This window comes from Balaenoptera acutorostrata, chromosome 1 (genome assembly GCF_949987535.1).
Source record: "Balaenoptera acutorostrata chromosome 1, mBalAcu1.1, whole genome shotgun sequence".
NCBI lineage: Eukaryota > Metazoa > Chordata > Mammalia > Artiodactyla > Balaenopteridae > Balaenoptera > Balaenoptera acutorostrata.
In genome coordinates, this window is record NC_080064.1 from 8,150,597 (window position 1) to 8,168,276 (window position 17,680).

The 17,680-nt window shown below is 43.9% G+C and overlaps 1 protein-coding gene and 1 non-coding gene across 2 annotated transcripts; one reads left to right on the forward strand and one right to left on the reverse strand.

Annotated features, from left to right (window-relative positions):
* Positions 1 to 4,944: 4,944 nt before the first annotated feature.
* On the reverse strand, positions 4,945 to 16,238 carry DFFA (DNA fragmentation factor subunit alpha). Its single transcript, XM_007170003.2, has 6 exons — positions 16,055 to 16,238; positions 13,667 to 13,828; positions 11,926 to 12,068; positions 7,193 to 7,382; positions 6,824 to 6,972; positions 4,945 to 5,879 (listed from the first exon to the last, which is right to left on the reverse strand). The coding sequence occupies exons 1-6, from the start codon at positions 16,191 to 16,193 to the stop codon at positions 5,667 to 5,669; spliced, it is 996 nt and encodes a 331-aa protein (XP_007170065.1). The 5' UTR covers positions 16,194 to 16,238; the 3' UTR covers positions 4,945 to 5,666.
* LOC114236290 (small nucleolar RNA SNORD77) lies at positions 5,251 to 5,319 on the forward strand. Its single transcript, XR_003622257.1, has one exon. It is a non-coding gene; the product is annotated as a small nucleolar RNA SNORD77 (small nucleolar RNA).
* Positions 16,239 to 17,680: the final 1,442 nt, after the last annotated feature.

Below are 17,680 nucleotides of genomic sequence, written 5' to 3' on the forward strand. Positions count from 1 at the left end.
ATGTCAGTGCTGACAGCAAACCGTTTCAGTGGACAGTCAGACCAGTGAGCTCATGGGAGATACGTAAACACCTGGAATTGACAGCGCCTGCTGAAGGGATAACCCACATCTTAATAACAGCCAGCTTCTTCGATAGAGATAGGGATTCGCTTTTGAACAAATCAGAAGAGGAAATGTCATTTAGCTCTGAAAAAGAAGGAAGTTTTCTGTTTCTAGACGAGGAAGGAAGAGGCAAAGGACAGCTGGGCAACCCACTATTTCTAGCTTCTCATAACCCTAATAAAAATTAACACGAAATTATCCTTTCTATTTATAATTAAATAGTTAAGTGAACAGATACGTGTTTGTCTTATTAAAATAATTGTAAGCTGGAGAAAAAGCTAGAATTTTCTTGGTGATAGTTCTTGTAACATGATACTAGAAAATACCGAAGAAAATCCCATAGCCCTGCATTAACCTGTTGGTTCACTTCCTTATAATTGTGGAAGTGTTGTCTGACTTAGTTTGAGCAAACAGCTAACTTTAAGGATCTGCAGTCTGAAAATTTAATGCAGCTCCTGGGGAGGAGTGAATCTGTTCCCTTCATTGGAAGCTTCCGAATAGGATGGAGGACTCCACCCCCCCCCCTTTATTACTTAAAAACCTTAATATAAGACATAGCCAAAATAATTTAAGGCAAAACCCTATAAATACACCAAAATAAAAAAACCCTGAAGGCAAAAAAAAAAAAAAAAGATAATAAAAAACTAGATAATTAGGAAATTAAAAAATCTGGTTAGTAAAGGCACATTAATAATTCTTGTAATTAATGTATTTTTTTTTTTTTTTTAAAGGATTTTCTTATTTATTTATTTATTTATTTATTTTTGGCTGTGTTGGGTCTTCGGTTCGTGCGAGGGCTTTCTCCAGTTGCGGCAAGCGGGGGCCACTCTTCATCGCGGTGCGGGGACCGCTCTTCATCGCGGTGCGCGGGCCTTTCTCTATCGCGGCCCCTCCCGTCGCGGGGCACAGGCTCCAGACGCGCAGGCTCAGCAATTGTGGCTCACGGGCCCAGCTGCTCCGTGGCATGTGGGATCTTCCCAGACCAGGGCTCGAACCCGTGTCCCCTGCATTAGCAGGCAGATTCTCAACCACTGCGCCACCAGGGAAGCCCATTAATGTATTTTTTTAACAGACTACTATTATTTTATTCCTTTCTCTCTGGAAAATGAAAAATCCATTAGTTTTTTTCCTTTTGCTTTTACCCAGAAATTAAAGGTTGGTAAGTGGTAATTAGCACAGCTCCTGTCAAAGCCAGTTGCCTAATGGGGACCGACATTTGACTTGAGTTGAAAGAATGGAATATGGCTAATGTAGAGTTCATTAGTCCCAGTTGCTTTCTTTGACGTTCTTTTCTCCTAACGTAAGAACAGGCATGCCCTGCTCTCTCTCTCTCTCCTCTCCTATTTTTAGACACATTGCTGTGCTGCTACATTTCTATTCTAGAAGGCCTGGAGGCACAGTGGTGTAAGGAAGGTAAGTGGCAGCTGGGGCAAAATAACTCTCACTCCACATTTGGTCTAGGGTTTGCAGACTAAGGTCTTTGCTCCTGCCCCCATCTCTGGCCCTGGGGAGGTGAAGGGACCCACTCCCTACATTGACTCTGTGCTGGGTTCTGTGCTCTTCCTCATACTTAACTTCATTTAACCCTTTCAATCTTGGGGCCTTAGGCTAACCTTACATTTTTGGAAACTACTGTCCCATAAGGTTAGACTCAACGTGGGTCTGTACTCCAAAACCCATAGTACTTTTTCCACTCTCCTATGCAGCTGAGATGCTTGGTGGGTTTGTTTCAAGTACAGAAGACCAATACCAACACCCAGGCCAGTCAACTAAAGCTCTACTGTGTATTTGACAGAAATAACTGAAGAAAACATTTTTCATTCAGCAGGGCAAAGATGGAAATGTTGCAGAATTGGTGAATAGAGATGCTATTCTATTATTTCTGGAATACAGGCTTCCTTTACTACTGGGCTAACTACACAGCGTTCACAAGGCTGATTCACTTCTCTTACGCCACCAGCACAATGACTACAGTTAGAAATCTTTGGGCAATCATGTTGCAGACATATTAGGCCTTTTCCAGTTGGAGCTGACTCCAACTTATTCCATTGGTATTAACAAAACCAGTCATCTGGATGTAGAGTAGGAAAGAGTATGTGGACTTAAGAGAAAATGCAAATAAGTAGAAAGAACACTGGAATTAGAACCAGAAGACCTGCCTTTGAACCCTGGCCCTCCAATTAGCCTTGTGACATGAGGCAAGTCATTGACCCTCCCTGATCACAACTTTGCTCATGCATAAAATGAGAGGCAACAAGCCACACCCTGCTTAGCTCACTCAGTTTTGAGGCGCCAATGTGGTAGGTGCTGGCACAGAGCAGACTACAAACTGCTATAAAAATCCTCAACTGGCATTACTGCCCCTCCAGGGGCATTCTGAAAATGTGTGGGGCTGTTTTCAGTTGCCTCAGTACCTGGAGGCTGCTACTGGCATGGAGTGGGTGGGGTGGGAAGTGGGATGCTCGTCTTCCTGCAAAGCACATGACTGTTCCACACAATGAAGAATCATCCCATATCCCACGTGACGTTTTCCCCCTACCTGACTTTTATATGTCATTCTGGATGTTCATAGGGATGAAAACCTCTTCCAAATTAGCCCCAAACCTAATTCTGTTTTATATGTAAATACAAAGTATTTTTTCCGGTTTTAACGTTCACTGGATCTATCAAGAATGCAGCCACCTTGTAAATGGAGGATAGATGTGTTACTCTGTCCAGAACGTCACTGTTTTGGGAAATCCCATTACAAAGGGCAATGCTGCTTGTGGTATTTGAGTTGACAGTCACTACACACCGTGCTTGGCTGCCTCTAACAAGTTCACAGTAATTCAATGGGTAAAAGTACAAGCATCTGACAGCTTCATCATGCCTTTCGTATGGTCGTCTCCAGAAAGTGACATACTGAGATACACACCATTCTGTTGGAAATTATTTTCCTTTATTTCTTCTGAAATACTACATTTGGGGGTATTATGTTGATGAAGGTATGCACATAGGTAGGTTATCGGCTCTGGCTTTCATTTAAGGATAATTAAGAAGACATTATAAAATATGCTATTAAAGAAGAAATACTGGGGCTAATAACTGAGAAGCAAAAGCGTAAGGCATTAGTAAGAGTATGCTGAGTAGGTCTGAGTCCTCCTTGAGGAAGGGCATAGGAGAAGGGAACAGTTCTTTTTGTTCTGTTTGTTTTCTGTACCTCTCCCTCGCCCTAGGACTTACTTATTGTTATATTTCTTTACTTAATAATTAGCCAATGTATCTCTTAATAGCATTCTATTTTCCTCTAAGATGCTTAAAAAGTAAGTCAAATAAGTCAGTAACTAATTATCTTTTCCCTGCAAGAGAGACTGTATTGTAGATTACAAAACCCGAAGAACAAGCGTGTACAGAAACGGGGAATATAAACCAGAAGTCTCTGCTTTGCACCCAGAGAGACCTGGAGTCATATCTTTTTTTTTTTTTTTTTAAACATCTTTATTGAAGTATAATTGCTTTACAATGGTGTGTTAGTCTCTGCTTTATAACAAAGTGAATCAGTTATACATATGTTCCCATATCTCTTCCCTCTTGCATCTCCCTCCCTCCCACCCTCCCCATCCCACCCCTCTAGGTGGTCACAAAGCACCGAGCTGATCTCCCTGTGCTATGCGGCTGCTTCCCACTAGCTATCTATTTTACATTTGGTAGTGTATATATGTCCATGACACTCTCTCACTCTGTCACATCTCACCCCTCCCCCTCCCCATATCCTCAAGTCCATTCTCTAGTAGGTCTGTGTCTTTATTCCCAACTTGCCACTAGGTTCTTCATGGCCTTTTTTTTTTTTCCCCTTAGATTCCATATATATGTGTTAGCATACTGTATTTGTTTTTCTCTTTCTGACTTACTTCACTCTGTATGACAGACTCTAACTCCATCCACCTCATTACAAATACCTCCATTTCATTTCTTTTTATGGCTGAGTAATATTCCATTGTATATATGTGCCACATCTTCTTTATCCATTCATCTGTCGATGGACATTTAGGTTGCTTCCATGTCCTGGCTATTGTAAATAGAGCTGCAATGAACATTTTGGTACATGACTCTTTTTGAACTATGGTTTTTCTCAGGGTATATGCCCAGTAGTGGGATTGCTGGGTCGTATGGTAGTTCTACTTGTAGTTTTTTAAGGAACCTCCATACTGTTCTCCATAGTGGCTATATCAATTTACATTCCCACCAACAGTGCAAGAGTGTTCTCTTTCCTCCACACCCTCTCCAGCATTTATTGTTTCTAGATTTTTTTGATGATGGCCATTCTGACTGTTGTGAGGTGATCCCTCATTGTAGTTTTGATTTGCATTTCTCTAATGATTAATGATGTTGAGCATTCTTTCATGAGTCTGTTGGCAATCTGTATATCTTCTTTGGAGAAATGTCTATTTAGGTCTTCTGCCCATTTTTGGATTGGGTTGTTCGTTTTTTTGTTATTGAGCTGCATGAGCTGCTTGTAAATCTTGGAGAGTAATCCTTTGTCAGTTGCTTCATTTGCAAATATTTTCTCCCATTCTGATGGTTGTCTTTTGGTCTTGTTTATGGTTTCCTTTGCTGTGCAAAAGCTTTTAAGTTTCATTAGGTCCCATTTGTTTATTTGTGTTCTTATTTCCATTTCTCTAGGAGCTGGGTCAAAAAGAATCTTGCTGTGATGTATGTCATAGAGTGTTCTGCCTATGTTTTCCTCTAAGAGTTTGATAGTGTCTGGCCTTACACTTAGGTCTTTAATCCATTTTGAGTTCATTTTTGTGCATGGTGTCAGGGAGTGTTCTAATTTCATACTGGAGTCATATCTTATGGAGATTGATTTAATGACCTTTTTATTTTTATACCCCCTGCTGATAAAACACATAAGAAAACTGAAAAGTTTCACAGTGGTAATGCATATAATTTCACAATACTGAATTAGATATTAGAAATGGTGAATTACACTCCGTATGTCCCTATGGTCTGCAAATTTAATACGTGCCTTTAAAACAAATGAAAAAATTCCTTAACTTGAGAAACAAGATTGTGGCCATAATCAACACTCTGATATGTCATCTTCTCTACTGTTATTTGTGTTTAAAATTCTACCGTTCCATCTTTAGAATAAGAATAGTGGGTCTATTACTATGATGGTTGCATAGTTCAACAGACTGTATCGTGAAAGAGATATACCATTTATCTGATGCAGAAGAAAAAAAGTAAAAAAAAAAAAAAAAGAATAGTGGGTCTGAAATATGACAATTTCTTTTCCCTGCCCTTTACAACTACTGTTAGAGAACATAAGAACTTGCAATTAGAGGAGGTGGGATATTGCTGGTGCAGCTCTATGGTTCAAAATAGGTCGGAGAGCCCATGTGGAGATCTGGAATAGCTTTTCTGGAAAGGGTATGAAGCCTGTCTTCCAGCCTGTTCCAGGAGAACATTCTGGAAGGCAGGGGGTAGAGGAGTATGTAGGGAGCTACAAAGATTAGGCTGAAGGTATTTACTGACACTGACACAAAACCTAAGGTTTTCTTTGGCATATTTCTGGCTGCCAGCTATGTGGGGTCTCGTTTGGCTTGTTTGGGATTCTGCACTTCTCCAGGCAGCGAACTCTTCCTTGCTGAAATGCTCCTCAGAGAATACAAGCTCTGTACCTGCTGGAGGCGCAGGCTAAGTTCCTGATTACAGGTCTGTTGAACAGCTTCCGTCTTCTTTATGTCCCAGTTCAAAGCAACAGCCAATGCTTTAGGGTCCTCCTTGGCAACCAACTGCGGCAAGAGTAAGAACCATTAAGAACCAGCACCTCTGCTGCTCTCGTGATTTTCTTTAGGGGGGTGAGAATTGGCAATATGAGTCTATGTCATGTCTTTATGCTGAAATGCCAGGTCTCCTTCATATTCAATTGTCACAGGCCTCGTCTCACCATACAACACCAACAGGAAAGGACCTCTAGAGAGTAGTTTACTTGGAGCAACAATAAAGTCCTCCGCACACAGGAAATTTAGCCAAGCTCAAGTCAGTACAGCTTCTTTCCCTTCTAGCTACACCAAGGAAGTACTGGGAACAGGGACAAGGGTGAAGCATAAGAAGGAGCACCCAGGGACTTCCCTGGCAGTCCAGTGGTTAAGGTTCTGCACTCCCACTGCAGGGGGCACAGGTTTGATCCCTGGTCGGGGAACTAAGATCCCACATGCCACTCGGCATGGCCAAAAATAAAACAAAATAAAATAACTGTGAAACAACTGATGAAACAAAAACACAAGCTACAGCAAATCCCCCCCCCCCAAAAAAAAGAAAGAAAGAAGGAACACCCACTTTGACGGGTTCCCTTCATCAAGCCTCCAGTTCCCTGGTCTGAGAGTGCAAGACGATCCCCTCGAGTGGGCCTTTCTCAAGGATATTTTATGTGCTTCTATGGCCTATGGATCTTTTTCAACCACTGATAGATGCATCTCAGAAGCCTGAGTCCTGCTATTCCTCCCTGTCGGGGTCAGACACTTCATTACCTACTTTGGACCAGAAAATAATGTTTGATGATCTGAGGGAGTGCACCCATTTTGTTTAAGATTTGGATTAAATGAGATGCAAATTTGCAAATGCTTTGCATATAATACTGGGCAAATTGACAGCTACGATTCAAGGTCTGCAGAGGTGAAAAAAACCTGATACAAGCCTCTCCTTGCAAAGGTCAGGGTCCCTGGTGCTCGCCCACCTCCAAATCTTGACTAGACAAACTCAGCTCTGGAGCGGGTTTCTCCTTCAGCGCAGTAAGGATCTGGCTCGTAAGTGCAATTTCGGAGGAGCTCTCTCCAATACCCGTGTCAACTGCATCCCTCTCATCACCAAGGCCAGCTTTGGACTCTGCAAAGCAGATGTGAGACAGAGATCAGCACACCATGTACACATACAGCCATACCAACATCCAGCCAGAGCAATCAGCTGGGCAGACAGAAGCCTGTCATCTCAAGATGCCAGCAGCTGTGGCTTCACTGTGTTTGACCACATGGTAAGCATCTGGCTCTCTCTCAAAGAGAGGCTCTACTGACTTCTCAGTGTAACTCCCCCAGCCGATGAATCCTACCTTGCTGCTTCAACAGGATGCTGCCCTCCTTCTCCAAAGCCCGGAGGTAAAGCTCCAAGAGCTGCTTGGACTGACGGGCTTCCTCCCTCTGGTCAAGGACCTGCTGGAGGGTGTTCTGGAGCCCCTGGACTGCGACATGACTTTGGCTGAGTTCCTGAGCCAGCTCTGAACATGGGACATCAATAAGCATCTGACAAACAAATACAGACTTTAAGAAATTGGAAAGTAGTTTCTAAACGTGATGTTACAGCTCTCAAATACATCAATTTTGCAGACTCATTTCATCTAGTGCCCAAAGTTACCTAATATGGCTGCCTGAAAGTCAGGAAAGAGGCATGTAATTTTTTCAGTTTTCCTCTGGTGAAAAAATTAGGAAAATATTGCCTTAGTGCCTTATTAAAAACAAACCAAACAGAAATAGAGTCACAGATGTAGAAAACAAACTTATGGTTACTGGGGGGGGGGGGGAAGGGGAAGAGGGATAAATTGGGAGACTGGGATTGACATATACACACTACTATATACAAAATAGATAACTAATAATGACCTACTGTACAGCACAGGGAACTCTACTCAATACTCCGTAATGACCAATTTGGGAAAAGAATCAAAAAAGAGTGGATATATGTATATGTATAACTGATTCACTTTGCTGTACAGCAGAAACTAAAACAATATTGTAAGTAACTATACTCCAAATAAAAATTAAAACAAAACAAAATCCTGATATTAAATAACCCATTGTACAGAATATAAAGGAGGAGGTGTATGATCACTTGTACAATGAATCAGTATGAGGCTGTTTCAAGCAAATGTCTTTCTGATGGTTTTAACCTTAAACATTTTTATTATACATGTTTGTACTTTGAACGACTATTTTTCAAATATAAACTACTCAGCTTTTAAATGACGTGTTCAGTCTGTGAAATAAGGGAGACCTCACTTATCATACCCTAGATCTTAAGAAGGCTCAATCTTTCGGCATATACAGCACTAGATTAAAAATAGTCTTCAGGGCTTCCCTGGTGGCACAGTGGTTAAGAATCTGCCTGCCAATTCAGGGGACACGGGTTCGAGCCCTTGTCCGGGAAGGTCCCACATGCCGTGGAGCAACTAAGCCCGTGCGCCACAGCTACTGAGCCCTCATGCCACAACTACTGAAGCCTGTGCAGCCCGTGTTCCACAACAAGAGAAGCCACCGCAATGAGAAGCCCGTGCACTGCAACGAAGAGTAGCCCCCGCTCGCCACAACTAGAGAAAGCCCATGTGCAGCAATGAAGACCCAAGGCAGACAAAAATAAATTAAAAAAAATAATAATTAAAAACTAAAAAAATAATAAAAAATAAAAATAGTCTTCATAAGAGAAAAGATCAAACTGTTGAAATTCTTGGAGAGTAAATCTAACTTCAGCTGCAGATTAGAATATGGAGCTTAATAAGAAATACAATAATAAGCGTTTGCATTTCTCGAGCACTACCATGTATCAGTGAGAAAACTGATGTAAAACTCTTAGGACAGAAAGTGACGAGGAGGGCTGCTCTAGATTGGGAAAGGCCTCTTTGAAGAGGTGACTTTATAAATTATCCTTAACTTTCATATTGCATCAATTTTCGAACAAGTAGTATTAATATACATTCACAAGGTTCAAAATTCAAGAAGTACAAACCTTCCGAGGTAAGTACTAGTATTACCACCACCTTACACAGATGAGGAAAGTGAGGCAAGAGCAGTTAATAACGTCCCCAGGATCAGTCAGTCTTAGTTCTAATCCTCAGGACGCTGTGTAATTGACCCCTGTGCTCCTCCCTTCGCTCCCATCTGTTCTCACTCCCCATGGTCCCCGAGACGGTGGTTCCTTTCCTCTACCTGTTGCGTGGCCGGCCTCTGCAAGCTCCTGTCCTAAGCTTCCCCGTGGAGCCTAGCTGTCAGGGCCAGGCTCACTTACATTCTGGTGTCCCTGTTTCGGTAAGGACGGCTGTGCTCCTTATTCTAGGGGTATCATAATATGCTAGTCTGTTGGGATGGGAAGGGATCTCAGGACCCCTTTCTGTTTCTTTTTTTTTGGCCATGGGGCATGTGGGATCTTAGTTCCCCAACCAGGGATCGAACTTACGCCCCCAGCAGTGGAAGCGCAGAGTCTTAACCACTGGATTGCCAGAGAAGTCCCCCCTTTCTGTTTCATAAAACAGGAAAAACAAGAAAGAAAAAAATCAAGCTTGCTCCTGCCCTCCCTCTGCCTGGAACACTCTGGCCCCAGCCTTTCCATGGCAGGCTTCCTCTTGTCCTTCAGGGTCTCCTCTTGGGACCTGCCAATGTTTCTCAACTAAATTCTATGAATTTATTCTATGCACAAGCATGTGTGCAAAATGACACTGATCTAAGCTTTTTGCAGCACTGACTAGAATAGCAAGACTGATGACAACCCACATGTCCCCCAGTGGGGGAGTCTCATTAAATAAGTCATGGTACAGGCATGAAATGGAATATTATGCAGTGGTGAAAAAGAGGTGAGGATGTCTTTTATAAACTGATCTGGAATACTTTCCAAATCTTTCTTTAAGACAGAGTAGAGGGCTTCCCTGGTGGCACAGTGGTTAAGAATCTGCCTGCCAATGCAGGGGTCACGGGTTCAAGCCTGGTCTGGGAAGATCCCACATGCTGTGGAGCAACTAAGCCCGTGTGCCACAACTACTGAGCCTGCGCTCTAGAGCCCAGGAGCCACAGCTACTGAGCCCGCGAGCCACAACTACTGAAGCCCGCATGCCTAGAGCCCGTGCTCTGCAACAAGAGAAGCCACCGCAATGAGAAGCCCGCGCACCACAACGAGGAGTGGCCCCCACTCACTGCAACTAGAGAAAGCCTGTGCTCAGCAATGAAGACCCAACACAGCCAAAAATAAAAAAAAAAAAAAAAAAAAAAAAATTAAAACAGAGTAGAGATGCTTCCACTTGTGTGATATAGGGGAGGAGGTGAAAACACTTATGTATTTGTTTGTATATAAAATATCTCTGGAGAGAAGAGATATGGGAACATATGTATATGTATAACTGATTCACTTTGTTTTAAAGCAGGAACTAACACACCATTGTAAAGCAATTATACTTCAATAAAGATGTTAAAAAAAAAAGTATTTAAGCAGGTAATTTACTCAACAAATTCTCAGGGAATGTAGATTAAAATGAGCTCTTGGATTAACAAAAATTTAAATGTCCTATAATATGCAGTGTTAGTGAGGGTGTGGGTCAGTGGGCGCGCATACACTATTGTGATTATGTAAATCAATAAAGTCTTTTTGAAGGGTAAAAAAAAAAAAAAAAAAAAAAAAAATCTCTGGAAAGGGAAACTGACAGATTGGTTGTCTCCAGGAAGGGGAAGTTGGGTGGCTGGGGGCAGGAGTCAGACTTTTCCTGTATATCCTTTTTTTTCTAAACAGCTTAATTGAGGGATTTCCCTGATGGTCCAGTGGTTAAGACTCCATGCTTCCAATGCAGGGCACGTGGCTTCGATTCCTGGTCAGGGAACTAAGATCCCACATGCCCTGTGGCCAAAAAAACCCCCAAAAAACCCAGCTTTATCGGGATTTAGTTAATATACTATACAATTCACCCATATAAATAAAGTGTATAATTCAGTGGGTTTCAGTATAATTAGTGGTCTTCTTGTGATAGTGCAATCACCACCACAATCAGTCTTAGAACATATTCACCACCCCAGAAAGAACTGTACCCATTAGTAGTTCCTCCTTATTCCTCCCAAAACTCCCCACCAACCCCATCCCTAGGCAACCACTAATCTACCTGCTATTTCTACGGACTTGTGTATTCTGGCCATTTCATATAAATGCAATCATAAAATATGTGGCCTTTCATGTCTGGCTTCTTTCACTTAGCATAATGTTTTCAAGTTTTATCCATGTTGTAGCATGTATTAATACTCCATTCCTTTTTATGGCTGAATAATATATTCCATTGTTTGGATGTACCACATTTTATTTATCTAGTTATCAGCTGACGGACATTTGGGTTGTTTTACTTTCTGGCTACCTGTGTATCCTTCTATACCTCTTGGATTCTGAACCATGTTGAAAGTATTAATATGATTTATTCAAAATAAATATACAAGTTTAAAAAATTACCAAAAGGTCACCTCCTTTCAGGAGGCTTCCCATCACCCTTGGCACACTGCCCTGTCTGACATGCTGCTTATTTTGTCTGCCTCCTTCCACCAGGACTCGAGTTCCATTAGAGCAGGGACTGTGTCTGGCTTGTTCACCATTGTACCCCTGTGCACAGAACCATGTCAGGCAGAGGACAAGGGCTCAATAAATATTTTTTTGAGTTAACAATACTATTTTTATCCTAATTCTACTGGAGAGGAAACATAAGCAGGGAGGCTAAGTTACCAGTTCAAAGTCATAGAGATGGAGCTAAGATTTAACCTGCATTCTTTAGCAGTACATCCTTGACCCAGGCCTTGGGCCTAAATGGGTCTAGGTGGGGCCTTGGCGTCTGTGTTTTTAAAAAGCTCCACTGGTGATTCTGATGCAGGGTGAGGGGTGAAAATTTCCTACTCTAGGTGAGAGAATTAGAAAATGAAGAACCTTGGTTGTCATCTAAGAATTACTTAAAAATTAAGAAGCGATGAAACTATTATGGCAGGATGCATGGCAACTAAGGCGCTGGGGGCAGCACAGGCCGGAGGAGCGTGGCTACGGGTTGCGGAGGAGGCTTACTTGGAGGTCCTCCTCGGACAGGAAGACGATGCTGGACAGGTCTGCTTTCAGCTGCCTGGCCACATTCTTCCACTTCAACCCTGCCCCGCTGTCTGTTTCATCTCCGTCAAAGGACTCTTGGGTAATCCAAGCCGTACCTCCATCTGATACATGGGAGAAAATGCCAGTCAGAGTCAGATTAACCGGAAGTGCTGTTTTCACTTCCTCCTCCAACTCAGACCTCGAGGATGTCGGCACATCCTTCCGACAGATCACTTATAATAATTTCGATGGTGAAGGAAGCACCTTTTCTCAGGGATTCATGGGAAAGCCAATCCCCATCTAGGACCTGAATTTTCCCTCTTGTTCCATCTTCCATTTCTTTTTTTTTTTTTTTTTGGCTGCAGCAGGTTTTAGCTGCAGCACGCGGGGATCTTTGTTTGGCATGAGGGATCATTTGCTGTGGCGCGCGGGCTCCAGAGTGCATGGGCTCTGTAATTTGTGGCACGCGGGCTCTCTAGTTGTGGCGTGCAGGCTCAGTTGCTGTGGTGTGAGGGCTTAGTTGCCCCGTGGCATGTGGGATCTTAGTTCCCCGACCAGGGATCGAACCCACATCCCCTTCATTGGAAGGTGGGTTTTTTTTTAACCACTGGACCACCGGGGAAGTCCCCATCTTCCATTTATTTCTGTGTGAAACTGCTCTCTGTTCTTTTATGGAAGGAAGCCACTTAAATCCAATGTATGCTTAGGCATACCCAGGATACTGTCACACTTCCCTTTAGGTTGGTTTTGTGTGTGTGGGTGTGTTCCATTTCTGTATCGCAAATCATTCATCCTCATCGGCACTCCTCCTGTGCTGGGCGATGGGGCTTACCCTCGACTGGAGGAGCTGCAGCCACTGTTTGCTGTCCCCTGGGCCTGCGTACAAAGGTGGCTGGGAAAGCCATTGCTGAAGGGTGACTTCCTCACTTTAGTAGCCTAGGGACTTTCCTCAAGACACTTCTTTAGCTCTTTGATCCTTGCCCGTCAATATTAGTTCCCTTTGTATTTCCAGTGAGGACGATGCTAATGATGGTGACAGGTAATATTTATTTGTCTTACTGTGTACCCGGTAAGATCTAAATGCTTTCTATCAGTGGTTCTCAGCTGGGAGTGATTTTGCCTATCCCACCCCCAGTAGACATGTGACAATGTCTAGAGGCATTCCTGCTTGTCACAATTAGGGTGAGGAGATGCTACTGACACCTAGTAGGTAAAGGCCAGCGATGCTGCTGAACGCCCTGCGAGACACAGGACAGCAGCCCCACGACAAAGAATTCCCCGGCCCAAAATGTCAGCAGTACTGTTGAGAAGCCCTGGCTTGATATGTACTATGTTCTAGTATCCTTACAACAATGCTAGGAGACAGGTACTGTAATTATTATCTCAATACGGGGCTGAAACGTTAGATAACTGGCTCAAGGTCACACGGCTAGTAAATGGCAGAGCCAGGATTCAGACCAGACAGTCTGACCCCACCCGCGGCACAGATCTCTCTGCCTTGCTGCGTTTTAGTTGCTGTTGGTCTGTGAGTTATTTGAGGACTGAGCCCATCTCATTCATCTTCATCCCCAGACTCAGCACCACTCTGGTATACAGAAGGTGCTCAGTAAATGTTTGCTGCATAAATGCTTAAACAGCCAGCCAAACAGCAACCAGGTGCCTATGCAGTAAAATAAATCATGATGGATGGTATACTGTATATACGGCCAGCATTTCTTACCTGAATTGTTGTAAGCCCACTTCTCATTCCCAGCCAGTGCCACAAACTTAGTATTGGCAGGAAGACACAGGAAGTAATCGTCATCATCCACTACGGTGCCATCCTCTGCCAGGACCAGGGTGACTCGTGCCAGGGACTTGTCAATGGCCAGAATGTCACAAGCTGAGAGGAATAAAATATTGGTAATTGACAAGTATCCATAGGGAAATTACATCTGTCCTTGCACTCTCAATATGTATGCCCCGGGACTTCCCTGGTGGCGCAGTGGTTAAGAATCCGTCTGCCAATGCAGGGGACACGGGTTCCAGCCCTGGTCCGAGAAGATCCCACATGCCGTGGAGCAACTAAGCCCATGCGCCACAACTACTGAGCCTGCGCTCTAGAGCCCGCGAGCCACAACTGCTGAGCCCACGTGCCGCAACTACTGAAGCCCGCGCGCCTAGAGCCTGTGCTCCGCAACAAGAGAAGCCACTGCAATGAGAAGCGCGCGCACCGCAGCGAAGAGTAGCCCCCGCTTGCCTCAACTAGAGAAAGCCCCCGCGCAGCATCGAAGACCCAGTACAGCCAAAAATAAATTAAAAAAAAAAAAAGTATGCCCCCAGAGCCTAGAAAAATCCCTGGTAATAATAACTGTAATAACTATAATGATGACCACTAGCACCAATATAACACTTACCATGTCCCTGGTACTGTACTAAGTGCTTTTCAGATACAGCATTTAATTTCATAACAATCCTATAACGTAGACACTATTGTTACTCCCATTTTTACGGATGTCAAGCCCAAGGCTCAGAGAAGTTAAGTAATTTGCCCAAGGTCACACAGTAAGTGGCAGAGCCGGCATTTCAACCCACACAGTCTGGCTCTTGAAAATGTGTTTTTCTTTCAGCTACTCTACACCCACATTAGGAGGCACTTGAGCCTTTACTTGGATGAACAACAAACCAAAGTCTGATTTGATTCCTTGAGAACAAGCAGTCTTTCATTCATTTCCTCAGTGGTCTACTCAAATTCTCCTATGTGTCAAATGTCACAAAGAAAAAAGAGAAAAAGAAAAGAAGAAAATTTTAAAAAAGAAAAGAAAAAAAAATGACTTTATGTTCTCGCAGTATCCTTCTTTGCAGCCTTACTAACCTATAGGAAAGTATAAGAGAAGCAGAAGGCAGAAGTTTGTAACAGTAGCTTTTCATCTTTATGATCACTGGGCAAGAGGCTTTGTCCAGGGCAGGTCTGTACCATCCCATTGAGTAATGGCAATGCCTAAAATGCTAATGGGACTAGACTAGGCAGAGAAGTAGCCAAGAGACTACAAAGATCATTGGGCAATGCTGTCTTCCACCCAAATAGAACAGCAAGCCTTGCATAGGCCGAGCTCCAGAAACACAAGCACTTACACAAGCCTCTGTGCCAAATGCAACCAGCCACTGCACTGAAGGGGCACTAAAACTTAAGCAACTTCATGCCAAGCAAAAAACATGTAAACACTTATATGGCAAAAGCCATGTCACTAAAGCATTTAGAGTGCTTTGGCTGTTCCTGCATCTCTGAAAGCCATCTGTCTGATATCTGTTGGGCTTGGTGACTCTGGGGGAAGCCCTGAACATGCTGACACAGACGTCCACTACATGCCCGGGGATGACACACACGTTTAACCAACAGAACTTCTTTGAGTAAGCAATTTACTGCTACAGGCCAGCAACGTGTAAGTCGTTTGAATATATCATCTCCTTCCAGACTCCCAATCCTGTGGAGCAGGGCTGGAAATACACCCACTTTGCTGAAGAGAAAACTGGGGATGGAGAGATGGTTAAGTGTAAGGTCAGGCAGCTAGTAACAGTATGCGGCTCAGAGTTTCTGTCAACTCGGTTACTCACAACAGACGTGCCTTGTCTGGCCCTCCCGGATGGTCGGTAACAGCTCCCTCTTTACCGCATAGGTACCTGCCAGAGCTGACTGTAGAAACCCGCTCCCACCCCGCCGTAGGCTCAGCTGGGGGCCCCAGTACCACCTTAGGGAACCTGAGTGGCAGGAATACACTGGACTGGGTTCGATCCAAAATCTGAGTCATCTAAGGCGAAGCACCGAAGTAGAGTCTGTCTTAATTCGCATATTGCTTCTCGTCTGCCTCTCCACCATATGAATCTCACACAAGATAAATTAAGTTAAAGCGCCTGTAAACGCTATGAAACTGCTAAGTCGCCATACCCACTTGAGTCATCTCTGTTCCAAGGCTCCACTCGAGCGACAAGAAGCCCCAAGTCGCCTCTCCTGACCCCGCCTTGCCCCGCCGGACATCCCCACCTCTCCCCGGGTCCCTTCAGCCCGGGCCCCGGGTCCCTTCGGCCCGGGCCCCGGCCCCCCAAGTCCTCGCCCCCGTCCCATGCCAACCCTTGCTCCTCAGCTCCTCGAGGCAGGAGGCCGCCACGCCGTGCTGTTCCCGGCCGTGGTTGCGGCACAGGAGACACTGCTTTAGAGCCCGGATCTCGCTGGGTTCTGGAACGCTGGGGCCCCCGGCCACCTCCGTCATCTTCAGGATCTGACCTGACCGACGCGCGGACGTCAGGGGAGCTGGAGGCGGGAGTCCTACCCAACTCCACCCCCCGCGGCATGCCGGGAGATGTAGTTCTCGCTGTAGCAAATCAGGCGTGGGGCCAAGGCACGCCGGGAGATGTAGTTCTAGTTGCGGCTAATCCCCTGCGGCCCCGGGGGCATGCCGGGAGCTGTAGTCTGTGGGTTCAAAGCTGACTTAGGTCGCGCAATTCAGACCCCGGAGGTGTTTTTTTTTTTTCTGCCTTATATTAAGGAGTTGCATTCGCGCGTTCAAAATGAGGTCAATAGGGATTTATTTTGCATTATGAAGGACACGCCTGTATACTCCCTTGAATTGTTAGAGCACTCCTTTCTATATATATAGATAAATGTAAGATATTAATACATAAAGCGGTGTCATTGTACTGTGTTAATTTGTTTTTCCTTTCCAACCTGAACAGATCTATAAAATGTCCCAACCTTCACGCTGACCTGAAGGAAGTCAGTTTTAAAAATTGCTGAGTGTAGTTTTCAGTCTGGCTGAAAACATAACAGAGAAGCATAAGATACTCGCACATTTCCACTCTTTCGATTCCCTGCTTCAGCTCTCCAAATTGGGTTGGGACCTCGGAACGAAATGCTTAAATAACTAGATTAAACATTAAGGTCTCAAAGAAATCAGAGGGAAAAGGGTAAATGCGAACCACATCACTGTTGAGATTGTTCAGATGCTGCTTGACAACATATTTGTCTTTGTTCTAATACTGTTACTTATGGAAAAGTCTGTGTTTTTCACTCCTGAAAAACTAACATTTAAGATTAAAATAATAATTAAAAAATTATCAGAAAGTTTCCTTGCTTAAAAAGGGGGCATTCTATATAAACAAGGAATAATTATCAGCCCGTATTCATTCAGGGTCAATCTCTTTCATATTTTGTTATTAAAGGAAATCAGATATTATGAGAAAAAGACATGTAAAAGTGTTTGGTAGGACGAATTGTTAACTGAGGCAACCCTTTTGAATACACCATCAATGATCAAAAAACAACTGCAATGGATCTGACTGATAGTTCTAATGTATGCAACCCTTTCGTATAATTTCACAATTAGCTTAAAATCTAACAACTCAACCGCTATAAAGTGATAACGGTTCGTAGAAGCCTCTCCTCTCCAAAAAGCCCCCTCTTCTGAGTTCTCCTAATAGACCTGCATACCGTTATCAGACTCCTAGCTCCAAGGTGTAATTGCGCGCGCGCGCGCCGCGTGTGTGTGTGTATTTGGCCTAGACTTGAGAACAGGGGTTGAGTCTTGGATCTTTTTATTTCTCGCGGCTACCAAAGTGCCTGGCAAATGGTAGGCACCCAACTGAACCATCAGTTAATTAATTAATTAATTTCCAGGTTTCTTCCCATTCATTCATTTATTAAATACTTAGGGTGTCCCTACATGTGCCCAAGGCACTGTGAAGATGGGCAGAGATTTAA